This window comes from Podarcis erhardii (assembly GCF_964252035.2).
Source record: "Podarcis erhardii genome assembly, chromosome: Z".
In the NCBI taxonomy this organism is placed as follows: domain Eukaryota; kingdom Metazoa; phylum Chordata; class Lepidosauria; order Squamata; family Lacertidae; genus Podarcis; species Podarcis erhardii.
The window spans coordinates 47,500,796-47,525,083 of NC_138504.1; the positions used below are offsets into that span (position 1 = coordinate 47,500,796).

The 24,288-nt window shown below is 45.5% G+C and overlaps 1 protein-coding gene across 4 annotated transcripts in view; it reads left to right on the forward strand.

Annotated features, from left to right (window-relative positions):
• AK1 (adenylate kinase 1) overlaps window positions 1-24,014 on the forward strand; it is a 51,449-nt gene extending 27,435 nt beyond the window's left edge. For 3 of the 4 annotated variants that reach the window (XM_081847647.1, XM_081847648.1, XM_081847650.1), the window contains 6 exons: window positions 5,732-5,774; window positions 12,289-12,324; window positions 13,530-13,693; window positions 16,033-16,149; window positions 17,053-17,244; window positions 23,595-24,014. In XM_081847647.1, coding sequence (XP_081703773.1) covers window positions 5,732-5,774; window positions 12,289-12,324; window positions 13,530-13,693; window positions 16,033-16,149; window positions 17,053-17,244; window positions 23,595-23,663 — 621 coding nt within the window. In that variant the 3' untranslated portion in view covers window positions 23,664-24,014. Of the gene's footprint in view, window positions 1-5,731; window positions 5,775-11,727; window positions 11,973-12,288; window positions 12,325-13,529; window positions 13,694-16,032; window positions 16,150-17,052; window positions 17,245-23,594 lie in introns of those variants that run through there. The other variant, XM_081847649.1, reaches the window with a different exon arrangement.
• Window positions 24,015-24,288: the final 274 nt, after the last annotated feature.

The following is a 24,288-nucleotide window of genomic DNA, read 5'->3' on the forward strand; positions in this document are numbered from 1 at the left end:
GATGTCTTCTAAAAGTCTGGTAGTTGTTCTTCTCTTTGACATCTGATGGGAGGGCGTTCCACAGGGCCGGTGCCACTACTGAGAAGGCCCTCTGCCTGGTTTCCTGTAACTTGGCTTCTCGCAGTTAGGGAACCACCAGAAGGCCCTCGGCGCTGGATCTCAGTGTCCAGGCTGAATGATGGGGGTGGAGACGTTCCTTCAGGTAAACTGGACTAAGGCCGTTTAGGGCTTTAAAGGTCAGCACCAACACTTTGAATTGTGCTCAGAAACATACTTACCCTTTTGGCTCCTATCTATTGCTAGAGTTGCCACTTAATCTTGTTAATCACTAGGATGCCTTATTAAAAGGGTGGGGGGAAGCTTGGCATGAGTTGCTAGCTTTTGCTGTTCCTCAGGGCTTTGTCCCTTGCCCCCAACAATGGGAGCATGCGACAGATGTGCATAAAATTATGTGTGGTTTGGAGAAAGTAGATAGGGGTACATTTTTCTCCCTCCCTCATAATACTAGAACCTGGGAACAAATAATGAAGCTATAATGTTGGTGGAAGATTCAGGAAAGAGAAAAAGAAGAGAAATTCTTCATAGGGTGCCTAGTTTAACTATGAAATTCACGCCCACAAGATGCACTATGACCACCAACTAGAATAGTATTAGGAGCAGATTATTCTAAGACTCCCTGGAAAAGACCCTGATGCTGGGAAAGATGGAGGGCACAAGGAGAAGGGGATGACAGAGGACGAGATGGTTGACCAAGCTGTGGGAGGCAGTGGAAGACAGGAGGGCCTGGCGTGCTCTGGTCCAGGTGGTCACAAAGAGTTGGACACGACTAAATGACTAAACAACAACAGAGGAATTCTCATAGGGGTATCAATTGCTACCAGCCATAATGGCTGTGTTCTGCCTCCACTGTTGGAGAGCGCTGTTGCATAACCTCCAGTGTGATGCTGCCCAAATCTGGGACATCACCTTCCAGGTCTGAAATCCTGCGTGATGCACGAGACCTGCACAAAATCACAGATGTGAAAAAAGTCATGGCACCCAAAAACACACATTTTGGGGCAGTGAACGAGACCCCCAAATTCCTACTTTTTTGGGGGGTGAGATCTTGGCCAGAAATCATGCGAAAGCAGGGTACCCAAAATGGCTGCCTTGCTCACCTGGGGAAAAATGGGAAGTCCCGGTTTTTCCAGGGCAGTTGATGGGTATGCTGTTGTGTTCAGGTCCTGCTATTGGGGTTCACCTTGTAGCATCTGGTTGGCCACTTTGGGAACAGGGTGTTTGACTAGCAGGCCCTGGACTTGATTCAGAAGGCTTTTCTTGTGCTCTGAATATAGACATTAAAACAGTGAATTGTGTGGGGTGGATGCAGAAAAGGAGTGTGCCGTCAGTGGCGATCGGCTCATTGCTACCAACCGTGAACTGCATTTTAGGCAGGGATGAACTCCACTTGGAAACTCCATTCAGGAGCTCCTGAATGGAACCAATCCCAGCACCAAATTTTAAAAAGTGACAAATACAGTATGCTAAGGAACAATCAGAAATGCTGTTAAAGGCTTGTCTACACTTAGCTTTCCCCCTTTCTGGGCACAGTCCACACTGTAAAGCACTGTGTCCATGAGCTCTTCTTCTTCTTTTCCCTTGCATTTCCTCCATGAAAACCTGCTCTTTAACAGTGAATCAGAACAAATGACAATTTGGATTTTCTGTGGATTGCTGCTTGTTCCAGTTCAACGGTAAAGAATGGGTTTCCATGGGGAAAGCGCCATGGGGGGGGAGCACTCTGACGCAGTGCTTTACAGCACAGACGTGTGCTTGGAAACACAGCACAAAAGGAAGTTGGGTGAGGCCTAAGTCCCCAGGTAATTACTTTCAAGCTGCATATTTACCTGCCCTACCTACTATCCCTGATGTCATGTATGATGCCAGTTATAGGGCAGGTGAGAGTGGCTTGGGGAAAATGGCCTCATGGGCCAAATGAAGTAACCCTTGCAAATAGGCAAATGATGGTGAGAAGTGCAAAACAAATATTTGCTTTTAATAATAATAATAATAATAGTTTATTATTTATACCCCGCCAATCTGGCTGAGTTTCCCCAGCCACTCTGGGCGGCTTCCAACAGAATATTAAAATACAATAGTCTATTAAACATTAAAAGCTTCCCTAAACAGGGCTGCCTTCAGATGTCTTCTAAAAGTTGTTGTTGTTTGTCTCTTTAACATCTGGTGGGAGGGCGTTCCACAGGGCGGGCGCCACTACTGAGAAGGCCCTCTGCCTGGTTCCCTATAACTTGGCTTCTCGCAGCGAGGGAACTGCCAGAAGGCCCTCGGTGCTGGACCTCAGTGTCCGGGCAGAACGATGGGGGTGGAGACGCTCCTTCATGTTTTGGGAAGACAACACACACGTGGGGTCAAAAGAGCTTGCTGGTTGCAGCTAGACTTGTTACTGCACCAAATTGCAAGTGCTGTGTGCCATTTTCCATAGATTGTTGGTGCAGAAAGCTTTGGAATGCAGCAGAAAAGCTTCCCTATCAAAAATGTGTGATCAAAGGGGCTAACCAAACCAGAAATGTATTAGGCTGTATCTTTATTTATTATTCCATGCGGGGGAGAGCGAATAGAATACAATGAGCTCCCCCCTCCTCAAAATAGTGACAGTGGGCAAAGACCACAAATAGAAATTGTTGGGGTTAATGTCTAGGTTCGGACTTGTGGAGCCAGCATTATAATTTGCAGTTGTTGATGTCAGCAGAAAAGAATTGGGAAAGGGTATTCTCTTGCTGTCTTCAAAAGGGCAGATGCAAACCACATATTTTAACCACATGCAGAGCACATTTAAAGCCCATGACTTCCCCAAAGAATCATGGGGACGGTAGTTTTCCCCTCACAGAGTTATAGTTCCCAGCACCCTTACGGTGTGGATCTGCCCTTTGTAACAAAAGAGGGGGAAATGCAATGCTGTTTTGCTGCTGAGCTGTTTTCTGTTTATACTTTTGCACCAGAAAGCTTCTTAATTAAAAAAGAACAGAGCAGGGACGTAGCATGGGGGGGGAGGGGGCATAGCTCTGGATGCATGATTTTTAGGGGGCATGAGCCAGGTACCCCCACACAAGGATCCCTGTCCCGTCCTGTGAGCCCCGGAGCCTGGCCTGGCTGGCCTGGCCTTCGCATCCCTGGCCCCCTTGCTGAATGGCCACCTGGCCAGTGTTGGGGTGGGGATTTGCCTGCCCAGGGCCACATTGACTGGGCATACTCCTCCCTGCATGGGCGGCCAGGGCTGAGCTGGTACATGGGCTCCGTGCGCCCTCTGGCCCCCATGCACCCATGCCCAGAAGCAGGCGAGGGTTGGTCTAGTGGAGGGGATTCTGTTGGCCCTGAGCATCCTGCCCCTGCCATGCGCCAAAAAAGGATGCAACACTGCTGGTGTGGGAGCAGGGGAGGTTTTTGGCAGTGCTTTGTGGTATGTGTCTCTATTTTCATCTGTTGGAGGGGAGGCATTCATGGTCCTGGGGACTTGAACTTGTGGTGTAATCCAAGCTGTCCTCCCTCCATTAAATATGAAGCAATTGCAGCTGCTCTCCAAGGCAACCACAGCAAGGCTTCAGGTTAAGAGACACCACAGTAACGTATCCCAGCTTTTTCTCCAAAGTGCTCAGAGCACCACACACATTTTTATTTTTATTTTGTCATTACAGTAGCCTTGTAGGCTAGCCTAGGCTGGGGGGTGGCAATTGAGTCTTCCAGTGGGCTTCATGGGGATTTGGAACTGAGTCTGTCCAGGTCTTAAGTCCAACACACACACACAAACACACTCAAACCCCCATGCTCTTCAAAGATTTTTTTGGACTACAAAGTTAATCAACCCTATCCAACATGGCCAATGGTCAGAGATGGTGAGCGCTGTGGTCCAGCCACAAGTCCCACATCCCTGTTTATGCACATGCTGTTTTAGAGGTTAGGACTCTGATTGGCAGCCACTCTCCATAGTATTACCAGGAGTGAGGACCCTGTGCTCCTTCTGGTGTCTGAATATAGCCCCCATCATCCCTGCCACATTGCCCAGGGCAGATGGGAGTTCAAGCCCAACCACGGCTGGAGAGCCACAAGTTCCCCACACCTTTCTTAGGCATTGGTCTTTCCCACTCCCTCAACCTCAGAGCCTATTAAATAAAGATGCTAAAAGTTTGAACTTGATACCAGTTACCTGGGAAACTGCTTCACAGCAGGTCAAACTATTTGTCCACCCAGCCCAGCATGTTCTACTCCAGGGGCAGCTAACCCGTGGCCCTCCAGATGTTGCTGTGCTCCAACTCTCACCAACTGTGGAACAAAATGTTCCCTGCCCCTCTCTTATGTCGCCTTGCTTTCTTTCTCTTTCTGCTTTCCACCTGTGGAACTGAATGTCTGCCTTTATCTTCTCTGTTTGGCTGGCTCTGCTTTGCTCTCCGTCTCCTGGCGACTGACGGTGGCAGCAACGCTGCCAGGTAATTGTTGCCACGGGAACTCCATCCTAAGGCATCTGCAATCCCCATTGTGGTGCAACCGTTTCCCCTTCCCTGCTTCTCCTAGATATGTTTGTGTAGGGCTGTTGTGTTCTCTCAGAAGCTGCAACCAGACCGGTGGGTGCCTTGCCTGTTTGCCTTTCAAAGCTGGCCACCATTGTTGGAGACATGCTGCTTTGGGTTTGCTCCTCTGAGGCAGGAAGTCTGCACATGTCCCAGGCTAGGATCTCTAATCCTGGATCTTTGGTGGGGTGGAAGATGGCATGTGTCAGAGCAGTGTTTCTCAAACTTGGGTCTCCAGCTGTTGTTGGACTACAACTCCCATCATCCCTGACCACTGGGTCCTGCTAAGTAAGGATGATGGGGGTTGTAGTCCAACAACAGCTGGAGACCCAAGTTTGAGAAATGCCGTGGGTTAAAGGAAGAACCTCTGGGGCATCAACCATCTTCTCCAGCTCTGGCCTCTGATCTGAAGCAGAGCCAGCAAATGGTTGCTTGGGTTGACGCACCAAGTCCCAAGAGTGTGTTTGTGTAGACAATCTGTAATAGGACAGCTTCTTCCCCCACCACAGGGGTGAGGAACCTCAGGCCCAAAGGATGAATGTGGTCCTTCACTTCTGGCCCTCTTAACTCTTCTGGATCATATCCCCTGTCTCTGCCAGCCACACCTCTCACTGGCCCTGCTTAGCGTTGGGAACAGCCTTGCCTGACTGGGGGGTGTCTTTGTACTCCTTTTGTGCCTCTGGATGGAGGATAGGGAGGGAGGCATGGATGGGTGCAGAAACCAACCTATGTGCAAAAGTAAAATTGATATCAATTGCTCTGCCAATTTTGCCTCTGGCCTTGCTAACCACTCCCACGTGGCCCCTGGAAGGTTGCCTAGAAAGAAGTGTGGCCCTTGGGATGAAAAAGGTTCTCCTGCCCTTCCACCTGTGCTGTTGATGTGGTACTTTCTTCTCTCCCTCCCCTCCCCTCCATTTATCTCACAGGAGAACAGAGAAAGAGTGAAGGAGGTTGCTCAGTAAGGGAAAAGGTTAAGGAGCAAAGCAGCAGCATCTTGATGTTTTGCAGACTAGGCCGAGCTGGGAGCTGACTGAAATTTTGCTCCCCTCAGTTGCGAAAAAGGAGACTGAAGCTTCCTCAAGGATCTCAACCAAGTGCTTTTGGGGTGGCCTTTGCCAAGCTCTGCAGCCTTCAGCCTAACTGAGCCCTTTGTTGTTGTTGTCTTCCAGGCAGAAGAACTCTTTGTCCCAGAATTTTTCAGGATGGCAGCTGGTAAGTGAATCCTCTTACTCTTTCCCTGACTTGGTCTGCCTTATTGCTCTTTCGGCCCAATTCACAGACCAGCTGACACAAACTGGAATTGAGGGATAGGTCTTTGAGTTTAGGTCTCTGAATACCAGTTGCTGGCAATTGCAACTGCGGAGGAGAGTGCTCTTGTGTTCAGGACCTTTTTTGGGGGCTTCCTGTTGTTGGCCACTCTGATAGTAGGATGCTGGACTAGGTGGGCTGTTGGCCTGATCTAGTGGGCTCTATTATTATCCTTCAGGTCTTCTTATTTAACCTCCCTTTCTGTCTAGCTACAAGATGTTATGTCCACCAACTTGGTTTTAGAAAGGGATTTGAGAGGAGAGTAAGAGGAACAACTGAAGAACGAGGACTGCAGCTTGATTGAGGCGAGCAAGAGAGGCGTGATAGAGGTGCAGAAGATTCTGCATAGTGTGGAGAGGGAGTTTCTCTCTGGCTTCCTCACAATGCTAGGACTCAGGGCCAACCAGTGAAGTTGAATGTTGGGCTCTTCAGGACAAACAAAAGTGGTGCATGAATTATGATGTAGCAATGGCTGCAAAACTTGGATGGGGTTAGAGCAATTCATGGAGGATAAGGCTAGTAATGACAGCTATCCATGGTAGCTGTGTTCTCCCTCCACTATTGGAGGCAGTAAGCTTCTGAACACCAATTGCTGGGAATCACAAGTGGAGAGGATGCTGTTGCACTTGAGTTGCTTCTTGAGTGCTTCTCAGAAGGGGGATCTGGATGGGCCCTGTGAGAACAGGATGTTGGACTACATGAGACCCCTTTGGCCTGACTCAGCTTCAGGTCTGCAATGGAGCCCATCAACACCTGTTATGCCCACCCCACCCCATCTTTCATGGTACCCGCAAACAGCACCAGGTGACCAACAGCTGCGGTATAAATTTTGCACAACATCCCATTGCGATGTTACATCAGAGGCACTGTCAGGAATCCAATGGTGGATTGGATTTGGTGGTGGACACATTTGGGCTGCACTGCTACCACACTCTGCCTCCCATACGCCAGCCAGCCCTGGTGCCCCCCCCCCACAGAAGGGTCCCCTTTGCCGTGGGATCCCCTCAAACCTGGAGTCGACTCTCATGCCTTCTGATTGGCCTTACATGTCATTTGAATAGTGATAGGACACATTTTGACAGTCCAAATACACTGTATTCCATCTTGCCAGTAGGAGCATGCCTTGCAGCGTTACTCTAGCTGCATTACGTGAGTGTCAGTGGAGGCTGGTGCATCAAGGTGAAAGGGGCATCACCCTACTCATCTCAGCTTGCCCTCGGCCAGCCTCCACCTGCCTGCCTGCCTGCCTTCTTTCTTACAACCAGGGGGTGTCTGTGCCTGCCAGATTGCTCCACTGCTGCCTTAGTCTCTGCAAGCTCAGCCATCTGATCTGCACCATGTGGGCTGAGAGTAGCATTGTTTTTGCATGCTTTTGTCATGTCTTCAAATACAATTGGCTGTATTAGCCCGCCTGTTTTTAATGAATGAATGAATGAATGGGAACCTGGTTTGCTGACAAAAGTGAGTTCACTGCACAAACTTAGGGCTCATCCACAGTTCTGCTTTCCCCACCGCTTTCCCCTAGAAAAACTCAAATCTTTACTACAGAATTGGTGCAAATGTCTATTGGGTTTTCTCCAGATTGACATTTGCTTTTATTTAGCAATAGGGAGCAGGTATCCTGGGGGAAAGCAGAAGGGCAAAGGCTAAACCACACAGGGCAAGAGGAAAGCAATGTCTCACCCACATTTCCACTTGTCCTGTGCCCAGAAAGTGTGGGTCTGACTGGTTTTCCTGAGGTGGTCAGCCTGTGTCTGGGCTTTGCCACTTCAGGAGGAGGCTCACAGGTCTGAAAGTTTCTCTATAGAAATAAGTTCTTGGGCAGAGGCTCTCTCCTGGCCTTTGCATCTGAGATCCTCTTAAACAGAGATTGTACTGAGGACCCTCCATAGGAAAAGCAGCTGCTCTGTTCTGAGATGTAGCCACTACCAGCCATGTTCATATGTCATGATAAGCAAGGGCTGCTGGTTGCTGGTGTGCTGGTCTCAGCTGTCCAACCACACCTAGTGTGCTTCTCCTCTGCTACATGTCAGAAAAGCAACCCAGGAAGCCACAGTTAAGTTTGGCTTCCCACAATGTCCAAACGCAGCATCAAGGTTTGCTCCTATCTGACAAGCCAGTGTTGCTAGCAAGCCTTAAAACTATGGTTTGCCACTGGTTCATAAATTCTAGTTCATTAGGGGCAAGCAAAGCATGGCTGGTAAATTGCCTTGTTTATTTCTCCCTCTTGTGCTAGAGGAGTAGTAAGGTCAGCGGGGGGTGGTCCATTGGGACAAGAAGGCCCCTGCCCCATTGAACTCAGCTGGTCCTCAGTTGCTCATCTTCCTTTCTGCAACCAGTCCAGGGGGTGGCGCTCACTGACCTCTCCCCCCTTAGTGTTTCCTTTGTATATCTCAACAGGGAGGAGGATGGGAGCAAAATTAGAACTAGTGGGCTCTGCCTGCCATTGGCTCTGGCACCACCTACTGTTGGTTTCCCTGCCTTCCGCTCCACCAGTCCCAAGGGGCACTATCCTGCACTGGGAATGACTGGCCCATGGGGATCAGCATGCCCATAATCTACAACAGACCATGATAATCAGACAACTTTGTCCTTTCTTAGCTGCAAACGTGGCTTTCCTTGGAACACCCCTTCTGCATTTTGGGTCGGTCTGCAGTACGGAAACCAGAACATAAACATCTCTGGTTCAGGCACATCAAAAGATTTCCCCAAGCCACACATGTCCCCAAGTAGGCAGTTGTAATTCTAGAAAGCTGTAATTAAAGGAGACCTCACCCTGCTGCTTGCTGATGATGCCTTGAGCTGTGGACTGCTCCAAAACCAACCCTCTTTATTTTTAGCTCTGCTGCCTTCGCTGTCAGTTAGGTTTTCACCCATCCAGTGCAACCTTCCAAGGGCCACGTGCAAACAGTGGACGGGGCCAGAGTCTAGTTTCTAGACTCCCCCACCCCACCTCCTTCTCTAACTTCTGTCCAGGCAAGGAATGGGCACTATCAGAGATTTGGGACACATCCCAGGCAGGCAAAAGCAGGGCCAGTGAAGGATGTGGCCTGGGAAGTTATGAGGGCCAGATAAGGAAGCCCGGAGGGCCACAATTCTCCCCGAGCCTGAGGTTCTCCACCACTGCCCTAAAATGCAAGAGATGGGGGTGAAACTGCCTGCACCCTCACAAAAACCATTACTGACTTTTAGGAGGAATTTAAAACAATTCCTCTACTCTGAAATCATTGGCTTGAGGGAATGTGGTTGTTTCTTAAGTGTTTCTAGAAAGTTCTTCATTATATTGTTATTGCTGCCATAGGTTCCTTCAGGAGGAAGAATGCCATATAAAAGAATAAATTAAATTAAATTAAATTCAAATTAAACTTTCAGTAGTTTGAAATTTGACTCAAGCCCAGCAAGGGACATGCAAAATCCCATCCTGCTGTGGATTTGTGGCCTAGTGCCCCAAATGCCAACACTTTGAGACCTTGCAGTGTTGTGCTTCTAAAACACAAATCCAGACTTAATTCTGTGCATGGAGGCAGATTTGTACATCCAGGTCAGGCAGCAGGTTGGACACTGTTGATGCCAGCAAGACCTGCAGACTAGAAATAATACCATTCCCATAATTCCACATGCATTTTTTATTATTAAAAAAAGCACAGAAAATATGAACAGATGATAAAAATAACAGATTCCTGAACCTTGATGACTCCACATTTTGATAACATGGAAATCAACAGCTGGGTACACGGGCATAACCAGGATTTATTGGAGTTGGGGCAGGACACCCCCCCGTCATCATCCTCTGTCTGGCTCAATCTAGCAGAATTGGAATGAAATGTCTCAACATCAGTTGTTTTAAATTACTTTCATTTGACCCCAAGTGCTCAGAAAAATTAGTCAAAATCTTTCTACAATTCCTACTTATTAGTTAAGTATTTTTATTTATTTACTTGATTATGCCCATGGCTGGGTAAGTGCAGTCATGACAATTGTCCTTCAGTTGTGAGAGAAAATTCTTACTTTACATGCCCTGAAGCACTCTTTTTCATTCTTACTTCGCTTACGAAAGTACTGGGCTCAGGAGTTCTCACTCCTCCTGCTGCAGCCCTAAAAAGGGTGTATGTGAGCAAAAAATATCCTCCGCACCAATGCATTTTAAGTAAGGAGTTGGGGTCAGTCTGCGGGCAAGATTACCCTTTTAAAGGGGCTTTTTTCCCAGCAGCAGCTCAGGGGAACTCAGTTCCGGCACCTCTCAGTGAGCACCACTGCCATTCTAAGAGAACAAGGGAGGTGAGTTCTGGCACCTCTTTTTCTAGGAAAAATAGCATTGGCTACATCCAGCGTGACATCATGGATATTCTTGGGCTTTAGGGCTACAGAGACGCAAGTTCAAATCCCCACTGAGCCAAAAAAACTCACAGAGGCTAGTCATTCTCTCTTAGTCTGGACCTACCTCACAGGGCTGTTGTGAGGATACACTGGGAGGACAGAGGAAAAACCGTGTGTGCTGCCCTGAGTTCTTTGGAGAAAAGACAGCATGAAAATTAGAACATCAGAATAGCATCTTGTTTTCCACGGTGGACAACCAAATGCATCTGGGAAGCCCTGTTCTTGCTCTGGTTCCCCAACAAGCTGATTTTCAGAAGCATGCTGCCTCTAGGTGTGATTCCTGCATTTCAGGGGGTTGGAATAGATGACCCTTGGTGTTCCCTTCCACCCCTACTGTTCTATAATTCTGTAATGATGGAAGGAGGCCTGTATCACCCACCTTTCAGCTTCACTGAGTTGACTTCACAGGGTTCCGGCATTATGAGAGAGGGAGAAGAAGCGCTCTGCACCATGAGCAATTCTGTATGGCTCTATCATGCCTCACCCTTATAGTGTGGTATAGCAGGTATGACTAGGACCTGGGAGACCTGGGTTCAAATCCCCGCTCACTGGGTCGCCTTGGGCCAGTGACTTACGGTACTCTCAACCTATCCTACCTTGCCGGGTTGTTGTGAGGTGAAATTAGAACTTTGTATGCCACCTGGAGCTCCTTGGAGGAAAGGAGGGATATAAATGCAACAAAACAAACAAGCACGCAAGCTCCTAACCATTGAAACCTGTCCTTGAGGGGGGGGGGGTTCTCCAGCTCTCTTTGCTCAGTCTCATACCATCTTACATTATTGCTAATTTTAGCAAGAGCCTCTCTTGGATTCTGAGTGCAGATTGGAGTTGAAAAAGATTCATAGTGAGACGGCCTCCTCCATTTAGATTGTTTTATTTTTAGATTTAAATTATATCCAGATTTTAAGACTGTCCACTGTAACTGGCACTTTAGCGGGCTGTGAATGTAACGGGTCCTACTTGTGTTGGTTTCTGTTGTAGAAGTTCTGTTTCCTACTACCCAAAACAAATCAAGCTTCCCACAGCTAGTGCCGCTGGGGGTTTAGACTATAAAGAATCCGCTCTCCCCATATTTCTGGATTTTATTTTGCCTCACCTCAAGATGCTTAGTTACTTCCTCTTCCTGTAACTGGAATACACCTGATAAATTTTTCAAATGAGTTCAAGATTCCTCCAGCTTCTCTCAAGAGTCAAATTTGAATTGTGCTGAGGAGAGGCACTCAAAGCAACAGATCATCTTACACTAACATGGAGCAGTGCATGAGGTCCCTTTGAACTCTATGATCCTATGACTCTATGATTCTATGACTCTGGGTCCTCCTGGGCTGGATCCAGGCTCTGTTTGCAAAAGGGAGCACATCTGGAATCCTCCACCCGTATTGGATTCTTGGCCCCCTGCAGATGTTGCATGAAACAATTGAGCTCTGGCATCTACTGGGCCTTAGCAACGGTCTCCCTGGCAACCTGTGTTGGACTCTGAGCCACAAGGCCTCCCTAAAAAGCCCAGACTAAGCCCAGCCCAGCCCCAGCTGTGGAGGGCAGGGTGCCCAGAGGCCCATGGACAAAAAATGTACTAAGCAGGAAAAGAGAGGCTTTCTGGGGGGCGGGAACAAGGAGGAAGGACAGGACGGGAATCAAAGCAGCAAAAAGGAGCTACCAGTTTTGGAGGGAAGATGGGTGCCCAGTGCTCCTGTGTGGAAGACCCCATAGTTAAAGCTGGCAAAGGTAATCCTGGGAGGGGAGGCAGCGATCTTTGCATCTGACGGCCTTAGGGCTTGTCTGAAATCCTTTGAAAGCTGGAAGCTGGCTTCTGTTCACATTGCCCAAAAGCAAAGGCTGAGCGCCTTCCATTTGGCAAGGGGCTGGGGTGGAGAGCAGCAGCAATAGCACGTGTGTGTGTGTGTGTGTGTGTGTGTGTGTGTGTGTACCAGCACTTGCTTTCTGCTGAATATCTCTCCCTGGGCGGGCATCTGGTAAATGTCCGCAAGTGCTTGCCTCCCAGAGCTTAACGTTGTCTTGTTCCTTCTTTTCCCCGTCCCAGAAAAACTGAAAAACCACAAGATCATCTTTGTAGTTGGTAAGTACAGAAGAAGTTGCTGGTCAGCCTGATGCAGAAATAGATCTCTCATCCAGCTCATAGATTTCCAAACAAACAGGAACAGGAACATTAATAAAAGTGAGGAACTTACCACTGAAGGGTTAGCTGGGGTATATTAAGGAAGGGTCTGGGGCATGGATAGGCAAATTAAGGCCTGTAGGCCGGATCTGGCCCAATCGCCTTCTAAATCCGGCACGCGAACGGTCCAGGAATCAGCTTGTTTTTACATGAGTAGAATGTGTCCTTTTATTTAAATTGTATCTCTGGGTGATTTGTGGGGCCTGCCTGGTGTTTTTACATGAGTAGAATATGTGCTTTTATTTAAAATGCATACCTGGGTTATTTGTGGGGCATAGGAATTTGTTCATCCCCCCCAAAAAAAAATAGTCCGGCCCCCCACAAGGTCTGAGGGACAGTGGACTGGCCCCCTGCTGTAACATGATCTGGGGCATGTTAAAATCCCAAGGAAGAGTAACAACAATAACAAGCATAGGATTCCTGGTGCCCCCCCCCCAGCTGTTCAGGCTTCCATCCTTCCAGGTATCCTCAGCCTACCTCTCCCCAGTAGGCAGTCACAGTTGGAGTAGGGGTAGGGGAGTTTGTATTTAAAGGTGAACCTGTCTGACCCACACTTTCAGAAACAGTACCACGAAACAAAACGCAGCAGAGCTTTAAAACTCATTATTATCCAAGTTTTGCAATGCAGTTCTCCTGCAAAGTAATGTGTTACAAAAAGGCACTTACACTCTGGGGTGGGGGTGGGCGTCCATTAAATTGTGTATATTAATGAAAGTAACATAGAGATGTGCATTATGCTAGGGGGAATTGCTTTGCAAAATAGCATTTGTTTTGAAAATCTGCATACAAAAATGAGTTTATGAGGAGAAATTCACACAACAATGCTGATGAATTTTCATGAGGTTCTTTTTTTGCAAACTGATGTGGCCATGTGACAAACTGAACTTTGGATTGGAAAAAAGAGAAGCAGGGAGGAGGATGGGGGTATATAATTCGTTGGTTCTGCCTGTCTTTGGCTCTGGCTGCACCTGCCATTCCCTCCACCTCATCCGTCCCAGTGGGTACCAGGCGCCACTGCCTGAGAAGGTTTCATGATCTACCACTCCCTCCCTCAGCCATTTCTCTTCCTAGGCTCTGTGGCGGAAATGTCTTGTGTTGTGTTGCAGGCGGGCCTGGCTCAGGAAAGGGGACACAGTGCGAGAGGATTGTTCAGAAGTATGGTTACACCCACCTATCCACTGGCGACCTCCTGAGAGCAGAGGTCAGCTCTGGCTCAGACAGGGGGAAGAAACTGTCGGCCATCATGGAGAAGGGAGAGTTAGTCCCACTGGTGAGTTTATGGTGGGAATAAATGGGGTTTGTTCTGACAGGGCCCTGCCTTCAATGCTCTTCTTCAAATTGTAGAGTTGGAAGGGACACCAATGTTCTCTTCCAACCCTCTGCAGTGATCTCCACTAAAGCATCCCTCTGCTTAAAAACCTCCAAAGAAGGAGAGTCCACAATCTCCTTTCTTGAAACTTGAAGCCCTTGGTTTGGGTCCTACCCTCCAGAGCAGGAGAAAGCAAGCTTCCTTCATCTTCCATATGACAGCGCGTTAGATATTTGAAGATGGCTATCATATCTCTTTTCAGTCTCCTCTTTACCAGGCTAAAAATACCCAATTTCCCTCTTTTTTCTACCTAGTTAAGATCTTCCCTCTACCAGTCTGCCACCTTTCTCTTCCAATTAAATAGTTTTTCTTGTGTTATATATACATATGTAATAACAAACCCATAACATAACATTCCCCATAACATAACATTCATCTCCACCACTACAGTGGTGCCTCGCAAGACGAAAAGAATCCGTTCCGCGAGTCTCTTCGTCTTGCGGTTTTTTCGTCTTGCGAAGCAAGCCCATTAGCGGATTAGCGGATTAGCGCTATTAGCGGCTTAGCAGATCAGCTGATAAGCGGTTTAGCGGATCAGCTGATAAGCGGCTTAGCGGATCAGCTGATAAGCGGCTTAGCGGATCAGCTGATAAGCAACTTAGCGGATCAGCTGATAAGCAACTTAGCGGATCAGCTGATAAGCGGCTTAGCGGCTTAGAAAAAGGGGAGTGAAGGGAAAAAACCCCGCAGGAACTCGCAAGACATTTTCTTCTTGCGAAGCAAGCCCATAGGAAATTCGTTTTGCGAAGCACCTCCAAAACAGAAAACCCTTTTGTTTAGCGGGTTTTCCGTCTTGCGAGGCATTCGTCTTACGGGGCACCACTGTACCTCCAAAGCAGATATGAGCTTATACAGTAACATAATTGATTCTTATTCATCCATACAAATTATCCAAACGTCCTTGCCCTACCCAGCCACTCTGGGCAGCTTCCAACACATATAAAAACATGATATAACATGAAACTTTAAACACTTCCTGATACAGGGATGCTTTCAGATGTCTTCTAAAAGTTTCTGTAGTTCTTTATTTCCTCGACATCTGATGGGTGGGCATTCAACAGGGCGGGTGCCACTACCAAGAATGCAGTGAGGGAACCACCAGAAAGCCCTTGGAGCTAGATCTCAGGGTCTGGGCTGAATAATGGTACACATTCCTTCAGGTATATAGGGTCAAAGACTTTTAGGGCTTCAAAGATCAGCACCAACCCTTTGAAATTGTGCTCAGAAATCTACTGGGAGCCAGTGTAGATCCTTTAGGACAGGTATTATATGGTTCCAGTAGCCACTCCCAGTCACCAGTCTAGTTGCCACACTCTGGATTAGTTATAGTTTCCAAGTCAACTTCAAAGGTAGTCCCACGTAGAGTACATTACAGTATTCTTCTTCTTTGGCAATCGCTCATAGCTGAGTAAAATTGTCTTCCATGAACATAGTCTTAAAGTGACTGTGGAGGCTAATTCTGGATCCACACGTCCTTCCACAGTGGGGACATAGGTTTCCGGGCAGGAGTTGATCACGGTGAGGGTTTGCCAAATGTGCCTTCCTCTTAGCACGATTTCCCCTTTACTCCCGAGTTTGGGCATCTTCAAAGTCCGTGACACCTGTGGTAAAGGCTGTTCTCCAATTCGAGCGCTTATGATATGGTGATAAATGGCCACCATATTGCATAAAATTCGCCCAGTTTTACTGTTCCATTTATCACTTTTAAGTTATGGGTTATTTTCTCAGTGGTAGCTGATTGCAAAACATTTTTACACCATAATACCAGGAACAGGCCTTGTAAGGCCTTCCAGGTTTGAGCTATAGGTAGCTGAGCAACCATTTAAAGAACAGTCAATAATTCCTTGGTCTCTATATCAGTGTTTATATCAGCTCCACCGCCTATTGAAGTAGAAGGTCCCTTGCAAATGACTCCATGCCTTATGACGGGAGCTGCCTCAAAGAATACTTGCATAAATCCACCTTTTTTTTTACTTGAGATCCCTCCAACCCATTTGATCTCTCCTCTTATTGAAAGGAAGTCTGTATGCAACTGAAATGAATCACAGAATCATAAAGTTGGAAGGGACCTCAGAGGCCATTGGCTCTGGCGCCACCTACTGTTGCCCTCCTGCTTTGCCAGTCATAATTGGTACCAGCCACTGCTGGGGCACCTCTAGGTCTCCTGATCACAGGCCCCCACAGTTTGCAGAGCACTCCTGTGGTGTTAACTTCATGGCATTTTCCTTCTCTGCTCACAGGACACTGTCCTGGAAATGCTGAGGGACGCCATGGTGGCCAAGGCAGACACCTCCAAGGGTTACCTGATTGACGGCTACCCCCGGGAAGTGAAGCAGGGCGAGGAGTTTGAGAAGAAGGTAAGAGTGGAGTGGATGAGTTTGGGAAGGGCTGAACCGGAAGATGATTGACCCAACCAGAGTGGGGTGGATGGAAAGAGAGACCCTTTATTCTGGTTGGAACCCTAAACATTCAGGATTATGAAGAGGAATAGTGTGGGGAGGTGTTTGCTACAGATTTTGATTTGAACCTACCTGGTTTGCACTTTCTGAAATGACATGCAAACTGAAATGCAGCTGTCCTTCAACTTTTGCACTTTTCCAGGTGTTGCAATGCAGTTTTCCAGCCCAAGAGTGTGTACAGTGATGTGTGTAATCGGGGAAAGTGAGCTTCTCTCTTGTGCATCAGTGGTGATGGTTTGGAAGCAGTATTACCGTATTTTGAGCGTTTCCTGCCTGGGATTCCCTGAGACAGCACAAGATGGCAGCATTGTTCCCCTAGCCTGTTGTAACTGCTGGTTTATTTTACATTCTTAGAAGCCTGGGCAGATAAGGCTTGAGCACAGATTGAAAAAATCTGGACAAGGTGACTAGTAGCTTGGTGTCCACACCCACTCTCCCCAGGTGGAGCTCCCAGATTCAATCTCCAGCCATATCCAGTGTTCTGGACCGCGACCTGAAAGACCAGGGTTCAAATTCCCACTCAACCATGAAGCTCACGGGGTGAACTTGGGCCAGTCATTGCCTCTCATACTAACCTACCTTACAAAGTTGTTGTGAGGATTAAATGAGGGTGGAGAACCACATAAGGAACTTTGAGTTAGACCAGGCCCCGAGGAGCCTGTGGCCTTCCAGATGTTGCTTAGCTGCTGTGCTGGCTGGGACTGGAGAATTTAGGCCGGCACAGTTATAATTTCCTTCTTCTCTTCCTCTTCCTCTCCCTCACCCCACTCCCTGACCCCTCCATGTTGCCTCCCTGCTCAGATCGCACCCCCAACATTGCTGCTCTACGTGGACGCTGGCAAGGAAACAATGGTGAAGCGCCTGCTGAAGCGCGGGGAGACAAGTGGACGAGTCGACGACAACGAGGAGACAATCAAGAAGCGGCTGGAGACATACTACAAGGCCACTGAGCCTGTCATTGCCTTCTATGAGAAAAGGGGCATTGTCCGTAAGGTATGTCCCATCGTCCACCCATCTGTCTCCCTCCACTCCCAAGGACATAGGATGCAGGAGAGCAGAAAGCAACTAAGTGTTGCACAATGGCCACCGCTTCTCCAGGTTGGCCACTCTACTCATGGGTGATGAACTTAGTTTGTCCAAATAATTTTTCTGGGGGTAGGATGATTTGTTTGTTCAGCAGTTCCAGCTTGAGGAGGCACCATGAGCTGCAATGGCATCTTTTTCTCTTTTATTTTCTTTTTTTTTTTTAGCTCAGAAGCAGCAGAGCTTCTCTCTGCTTCTCTCTGTCTCTGTCTCTCTTTGGGCAACTTGGCCACCAATTTGCTTTCCCTGGAACAGGATTTCCAGTAGCTGGGGGTAGGGAGGGTGGGAGCTTCCATGTTCCACAATACTCCCCTTTCCCATGAAAGACAGAAGCTAGAATTAAATAAAATGGATGCAGGCTGGCTTGATTTGCATCATTTTTGCAGGTTGCAGCTTTTTAAGGGAGTGGGGGTGGTATGGGTATATGGAACTCCTACACTTGATCTTAGCCAAAAGGCCGAGAAGCGATGGGTATATGGAACTCCTGAACTGGGCTCCAGTTTGCGCTTACTTGGGCTTAGTAAACTTCCACTTCAGGCATAGGCAAACTCCGGCCCTCCAGATATCTGGGACTACAATTCCCATCATCCTTAGCTAACAGGACCAGTGGTCAGGGATGATGGGAATTGTAGTCCCAAAACATCTGGAGGGCTGAGTTTGCCTATGCCTGCTCTAGACTGTCAGTATTTTGTGAGGGGAAATTCAAGCGGGTTTATATTAGACAGTCCTCACATCATTCTGCTTTGTCAGTGGCCATGCAACAGTTCCCGCAAGGTTACTGCATTATTTGCACATTAGTTGAGCACGACAAAAGTGGGACAAAAAATAATAATGAACTGGACCATTTGTGCTATGAAAAGTTACAGGATTTCAGCAGGAAGTTGTAGGATATTCACTGTATGGAAACAAAGCAGCATGTGCAGCCCGAAATGTCTGCAGGTACAAACAGCATTGAAAGCCAGGTGCCATCATGAGCACAAATAATCCTGAATGAGCAATGGAAAGGGTTTTTTCTGTCTAACTACAGAGCAAGCTTTTTGCAAGCCAATCAGGATGGATGCTGGATAAATGGGTTTTCTGGAGGAGCCCTTCCTTTCAGCAGGGGGCGGTGAGGTTCTGGTTCATTTTAAAGTGAGGGCGAGGGGGAGTTCAGTCACAACATGGGATGCCTCACTGTGTCTCTTGAAGATGTCCTGGCTTCATTCATAACTCCAAAGGAAGTGTCTACCAGGCCTCCAGATGCTTGGCATAGCAAGGCAGTGAGTAATCCACAGGCCCCACGGGACGGAAGAGGGGGCGCCAGGCTGATGGAGACAGTGTGAGGATTTAGGGGCAGAAGTGGACAGAGAATAGAGGAAGCTGTGCTTGGGCGGGGAGGAAGGTAACTCCCAAGATTCATAGCACTTTGGCACAGAGAGCTCTGGTTGCGTTTGGTCCCTTGTGCTGGAATCCTCCCTGAGAAGAGCAGCTCAAGGAGATGTCAGACTTCTTGCTAAACTAGTGTTATTTATTACATTTGTTAGATGCTTTATACAGAAAGCAACGAGAATGAAATAAAATGCTAACAGGCAAGTTTAGCGAGAAGCCAGATTCAAAACTTGGCTTATGCCAAAGAATCAAGGGGAGTGTCGTTTGTTTTGGGTGCTGAGGGTTGTTAGGAGGCCCCCTCACAATGCTGGAAATCCCCTGCACTGTTAACAAACTACACTTCCCAGAATTCTTTGGAGGAAGCCATGACTGTTGAATGTGTCATAAGAACACCTTGAATATTTTTTAAAAAATATTTTTTATTGGTTTTAGAAATATTTTCATGCCTGACATCATATAAACAAAAATAGATAAATAAAACATTTTGCTTCATAAGCCGGTGACTTCCCTCCTCCCTGACTGATGGCTTTCAAACCTGTTCTCTATATACTGCATTTTCCTATATTTCTTAAATCATAATCATTTTAACCTTGCAAAACTTCCAGTAACCCTACTAGCAATGTTAGTTCTTTACAGTTGTCTTTCAAATAGAACATAAATTTATTCCAGTCTTTCAGAAAAGTCTGATCCTTATGGTTCCGAAATTTTCCCGCCAGTTTCGCCAATTTGGCGTAGTCCAGTAATTTCATCTGCCACTTTTCTTTCATTGGTAAATCTTCCTCTTTCCATCTTTGGGCTAATAACATACTCACTGCAGTTGCTGCATATAAGAACAGTGTTTTATCCTACTTATATATTTCTCTACCTACTATACCTAATAGGAAGGCTTCTGGTTTTTTTGTAAACATATATTTCTACTTTGAATATTTAGAAGGCTTGAGGAAAGCAGTGCAAGGTGAGAAGGGGCTAAATAGCCTTTCTTTTACTTTTTTAATTACTTTTTAAAATTAGTTTTCACATTTCTATATATCTTTACATTAACCATTTCACATATCCAAAAAGAAAAAGAAAAGGTTCCTTTGAACCATCAGATGTCCCTCCCTCCTTCCACGGGTTCTTTCTGTAATAAAAAATTATCTGCATCCTTTTAAATTATCCAACTACTAATTGTTCCATTAAGAAAAACCATATGATAAGTTTCACATTACGAGCATCTTTACATTCCTGCCAGTGATTTTAAATGTTTACAGTCGTTCTTTATTCCAGTCTTTTTCAAATACTTGATCTTCCTGGATTTGGATCTTTCCTGTCAATTTCGCCATCTCCACATAGTTCATCAGTTTCGCCTGCCATTCTTCTTTCAATGGTACCTCTTCATTTTTCCAATTGTGGGCTAGCAATACTCTCGCTGGTGTTGTTGTATACATAAATAGTCGTTTATCTTCTCTAGGTATCTCTTCACCTACTATATCTAACAAAAAGGCCTCTCATTTTTTTAACAAATGTCTTTTTAGACATTTTCTTTAATTCATTGTAAATCATCTCCCAGAACGTCTTTACCTTATTACAAGCCCACCACATATGGTAAAAAGTACATTCCTTCTCCTTACATTTCCAACATAATTTTAAACTCACTTTATATATCTTTGCAATTTTACTTGGTGTAAGATACATCATTTTCATATAATTTTCTTTCAATGAACAGCATGCAGGGAAGTTGATTTCTTCTCTCCATTGCTTCTCCCAAGATTTCTTTTCAATATTATACCCAAAATCCCTAGCCCAATGTATCATTACGGCTTTAACTTCCTCATCCTTTGTATGCCATTCCAACAATAATTTGTACATTTTCGATAATACTTTCACATTATTGTGCAACAGGTCTATTTCAAACCTTTGATCTTATTGTATCAAACCTGTTTCTTTTATCTTAAAAATATCATTTACCTGGTGGTATTGTAACCAATATGTCATAAATTCTTTTACGTCTTCAATTTTTTCCCCAGTTTTAACTAGTCTTCTGCCTCCATTAACAAATCCCTATAGGTGGCCCAATTTCCTTTCATATTTAACTTTTTAACTGAAATTGCTTCCAAGGGTGAGAACCACCAAGGTGTTTTCCGTTCCAGTAAATTTTTATATCTATTCCATACATTGTGTATTGACTTTCTTGTTATGTGGTTCAGGAATCCTTTGGCAACTTTTACTTCCTCATACCATAAATATGCATGCCACCCAAATCTGCTGTCATAATTTTCCAGATCTAGTAAATTCGTATTTTTCAACAATATCCAATCCCGTAGCAAGCAAAGACAGAAAACCTCATAATATATATAGATCTGGCAGGGAGAAGCCACCTCTTATATTTAAGTTATATATATAAAACTCACATTTTATTCTTGGCTTCTTCCCTTTCCAGATAAATCTAGATACTACTTTTTGCCATTCCCTGAAGTGTCCCACCCTGCTCACCACAGGGATTGACTGAAATAAAAACAACATTTTCGGAAGCACATTTATTTCACAGCAGAAATCCTTCCCCAAAATGATAATATCATCCTTCCCCACAGCTTCAAATCCCTCTTTATTTTTTTCCACATAGGTATGTAATTGTCCTTAAATATATAATTTTGGCAGTTAACCATACCCCTAAATATTTTGTCTTTGGGATTTATTTCTGTGATCTGTTGAAGCTTTTCTTTCAATTGTACAGTCATATTTTTTAATCAACATTTTCGTTTTTACTTTATTAAGTCTGAAACCAGTTACTTGTCCAAATTCCTGAATTCTTTCCAGTGCTTTTGGTACAGTGGATAAAGGATATTCTACTGTTATTACTAAATCGTCTGTAAAGGCTTTGAATTTATATTCTTTCTGCTCCACCCTGATTCCTTTTACACCTTCATCTGATCTTATAGCTCTTGCCAGAACTTCTAAAACAGTAATAAATAATAATGGTGACAGAGAACATCCCTGTCTCGTTCCCTTTGTAATTTCACATTTTTCAGTTATAACATTATTAACAATCAGCATGGCTTTCTGTTCAGAGTATATAGCTCCTAGATGTAGGAAGGATTGCCCTACATCCATCATCTCTAGGTTCTTTTTCATAAAATTCCAGGAAATATTGTCAAAGGCCTTTTCTGCATCAACAAACATCAGTGCTTCTTGCTTATCATTCCTGGTATCCAAATATTCTATTATGTCTATTATATTCTTCATATTATATTTCATTTGTTGACCAGGAAGAAAACCCGCTTGATCATTATGAATAATGTCTTTTAATACATCTTTTAATAATCTTTTAATAAGTTTATAATCATTGTTCAGTGTCTTGTTTTGGAATTAATGAAATGTGGGCATCTTTCCATGAATTTGGTAGTTTTCCTTTATTCATTATATTATATATATTATCTTATGATATATCATCAACATCCTTCAGTGGTAACAGCAGCTCATGATCATTTCATTTTTTGTAATATTTTGCTGTAAGTTCATCTGGGCCTGGCGATTTGCCTAATTTGGAATGTCCTATTGCTGATTGTACCTCCATCATTGTATTTGGTGCATTCAGCTGATCCTTCTTTTCTATTGGAATCTTTGGTAGTTTGTTCTCCTTAGATAGTCCTCGATTTTTTCTAAGTCTTCTTTTCCAGCCGTATACAAGTCCTGGTAAAATCTCCCAAAAAAAATTCCTAAAGGGGCTAAATATCCTTTCAAGCTGCTACTCTGATCAAAATTAGAGTCCTCCGATGCTACTTTAAAAAGTGTGTGTGAGAGAGAAAGAGAGAGAGAAAGAGAGAGAGAAGTAGGAAGAAACTTAGCTTTAAAAAGAGTTTTGGAAAGATAGCTTTACAAGAGGTTTAGACAAATTCATGGGGAATAAGGCTATCAACGGCTACAGAGGCAGTATGCCTCTGAACACGAGTTGATGGGAGTCAGAGGAGGGAAGAGCGCTGTTGCACTCTGGCCCTGACTTCTTGTTGGGATTTTGTTGGCCACTGTCAGAACAGGATGATAGACCAGAGGGGTCTTTGGGCTGATCCAGCATCCAGATCTCTTGAGTGGCATATCATTTTTTGACTACACTCCCAGGACACATGGGCAGCATGAAGCCGGGGTTTGTGCTTGCTCTCTACTAATTATTATTTATATTAAAATGGAAATTCTGCACATATACACCTCCCTACCCCAAAGCTGCAACCTGTATAAATCATGCAAATCAAGGTAACATGGATCCTTTCTTTAATCCTGCTTCTGTGCCAGGGATGGAGCACCTCCAAATATTGTTGGACTCCAGTTCCTATCATCTCTGCCCATTGGCCATGGCAGTGGGGGTTGATGGGAGTCAGCGTCCTGCAACATCTGGAGGGGGCACAGGTGTTTTCTACTTGTTGTCTATACAAATGCATCAAGCGGTTTAATTTTTATAGGGTTCTTGCCATGACCAGGATGCAAATATAATATAATATAATATAATATAATATAATATAATATAATATAATATAATATAATATAATATAATATAATATAATATAATATAATATAATATAATTAATATAATATAATATAATATAATATAATATAATATAATATAATAGTGGGTTGGTGGGCTCTGCTTTATTCTTTACCTGCCCTCCACCCTAAGGTCCCAAGGCAGGTTACAGCATTAAAAAGCAGTACTGAAAACAGTTTAAAACAATTTTTACCATCACAAAATTAAGGTGGGTGCATAGTAGAATGGCTTAGAATTGCTGGCGATGCTGTCAGCTGTGCGGTGGGGGGGGGGGCGATGTTAAGCTTTTGCTCAAAGTGTGATGATAGTGTTTTGTACTAGCGGCAAGTCTTTGGCAGCCCCAAATTGCTAAATGCATCTTCCCTTCTCTCCTCAGCTTAATGCCGAAGGCTCAGTGGACGAAGTGTTCCAACAGGTCTGCACTCACCTGGATGCCCTGAAGTAAAATCACAGGCAAGAGCACCTGTTGGTCTCCACCCCCCTCCCCCACCCCCACAGTTCCCTCTTCTCTCACTCTCTTCCCCCCCACCAGTGAATCTCCGTTCCTGATGCCCCCCTCCCCTTCCCACTCAATCTTGCCTCAGATCCATGCAGAGGAGCCCCCTCTTTGCCTCCCCACATGAGCCTCTCTAGCCCCCCTCCTCTCGCCTGCTTCATCTCCGATTTCATCTCAGGGGTTGTGACAGCGGAAGTGGTGTTATCCTGTTTTCGTGGACGGAGCCTCGTTGGAGGAAATTTCAAGGACATTATGTTTGGCTCCCTAACCTTCTCTCCAAAGTAAAGTTCACTTTCATGAGCTGAGATGTTTTTTTTTTTTTATCTTTTACCCCCTTCCCCCCTTCTTCTTCTTTAACAGGAAAAGCTCTCATGTTATGTTCAGAGGTTGATTAAGGGCAGGAAACTGCATGTTTATCCCACTGCAGAGTATCCAGAGAAGGAGATCTTATTTTCTCTGGATGAGTGGCATGTAAAATGAGGCTGCAAAGGGGACGTTCTCTGATCCTAGTAATTCCGTGGAATGTCAGAGAAAAGCTAAGGCTGGGTCATGATCTTTTAAAAACCCAGAGCCT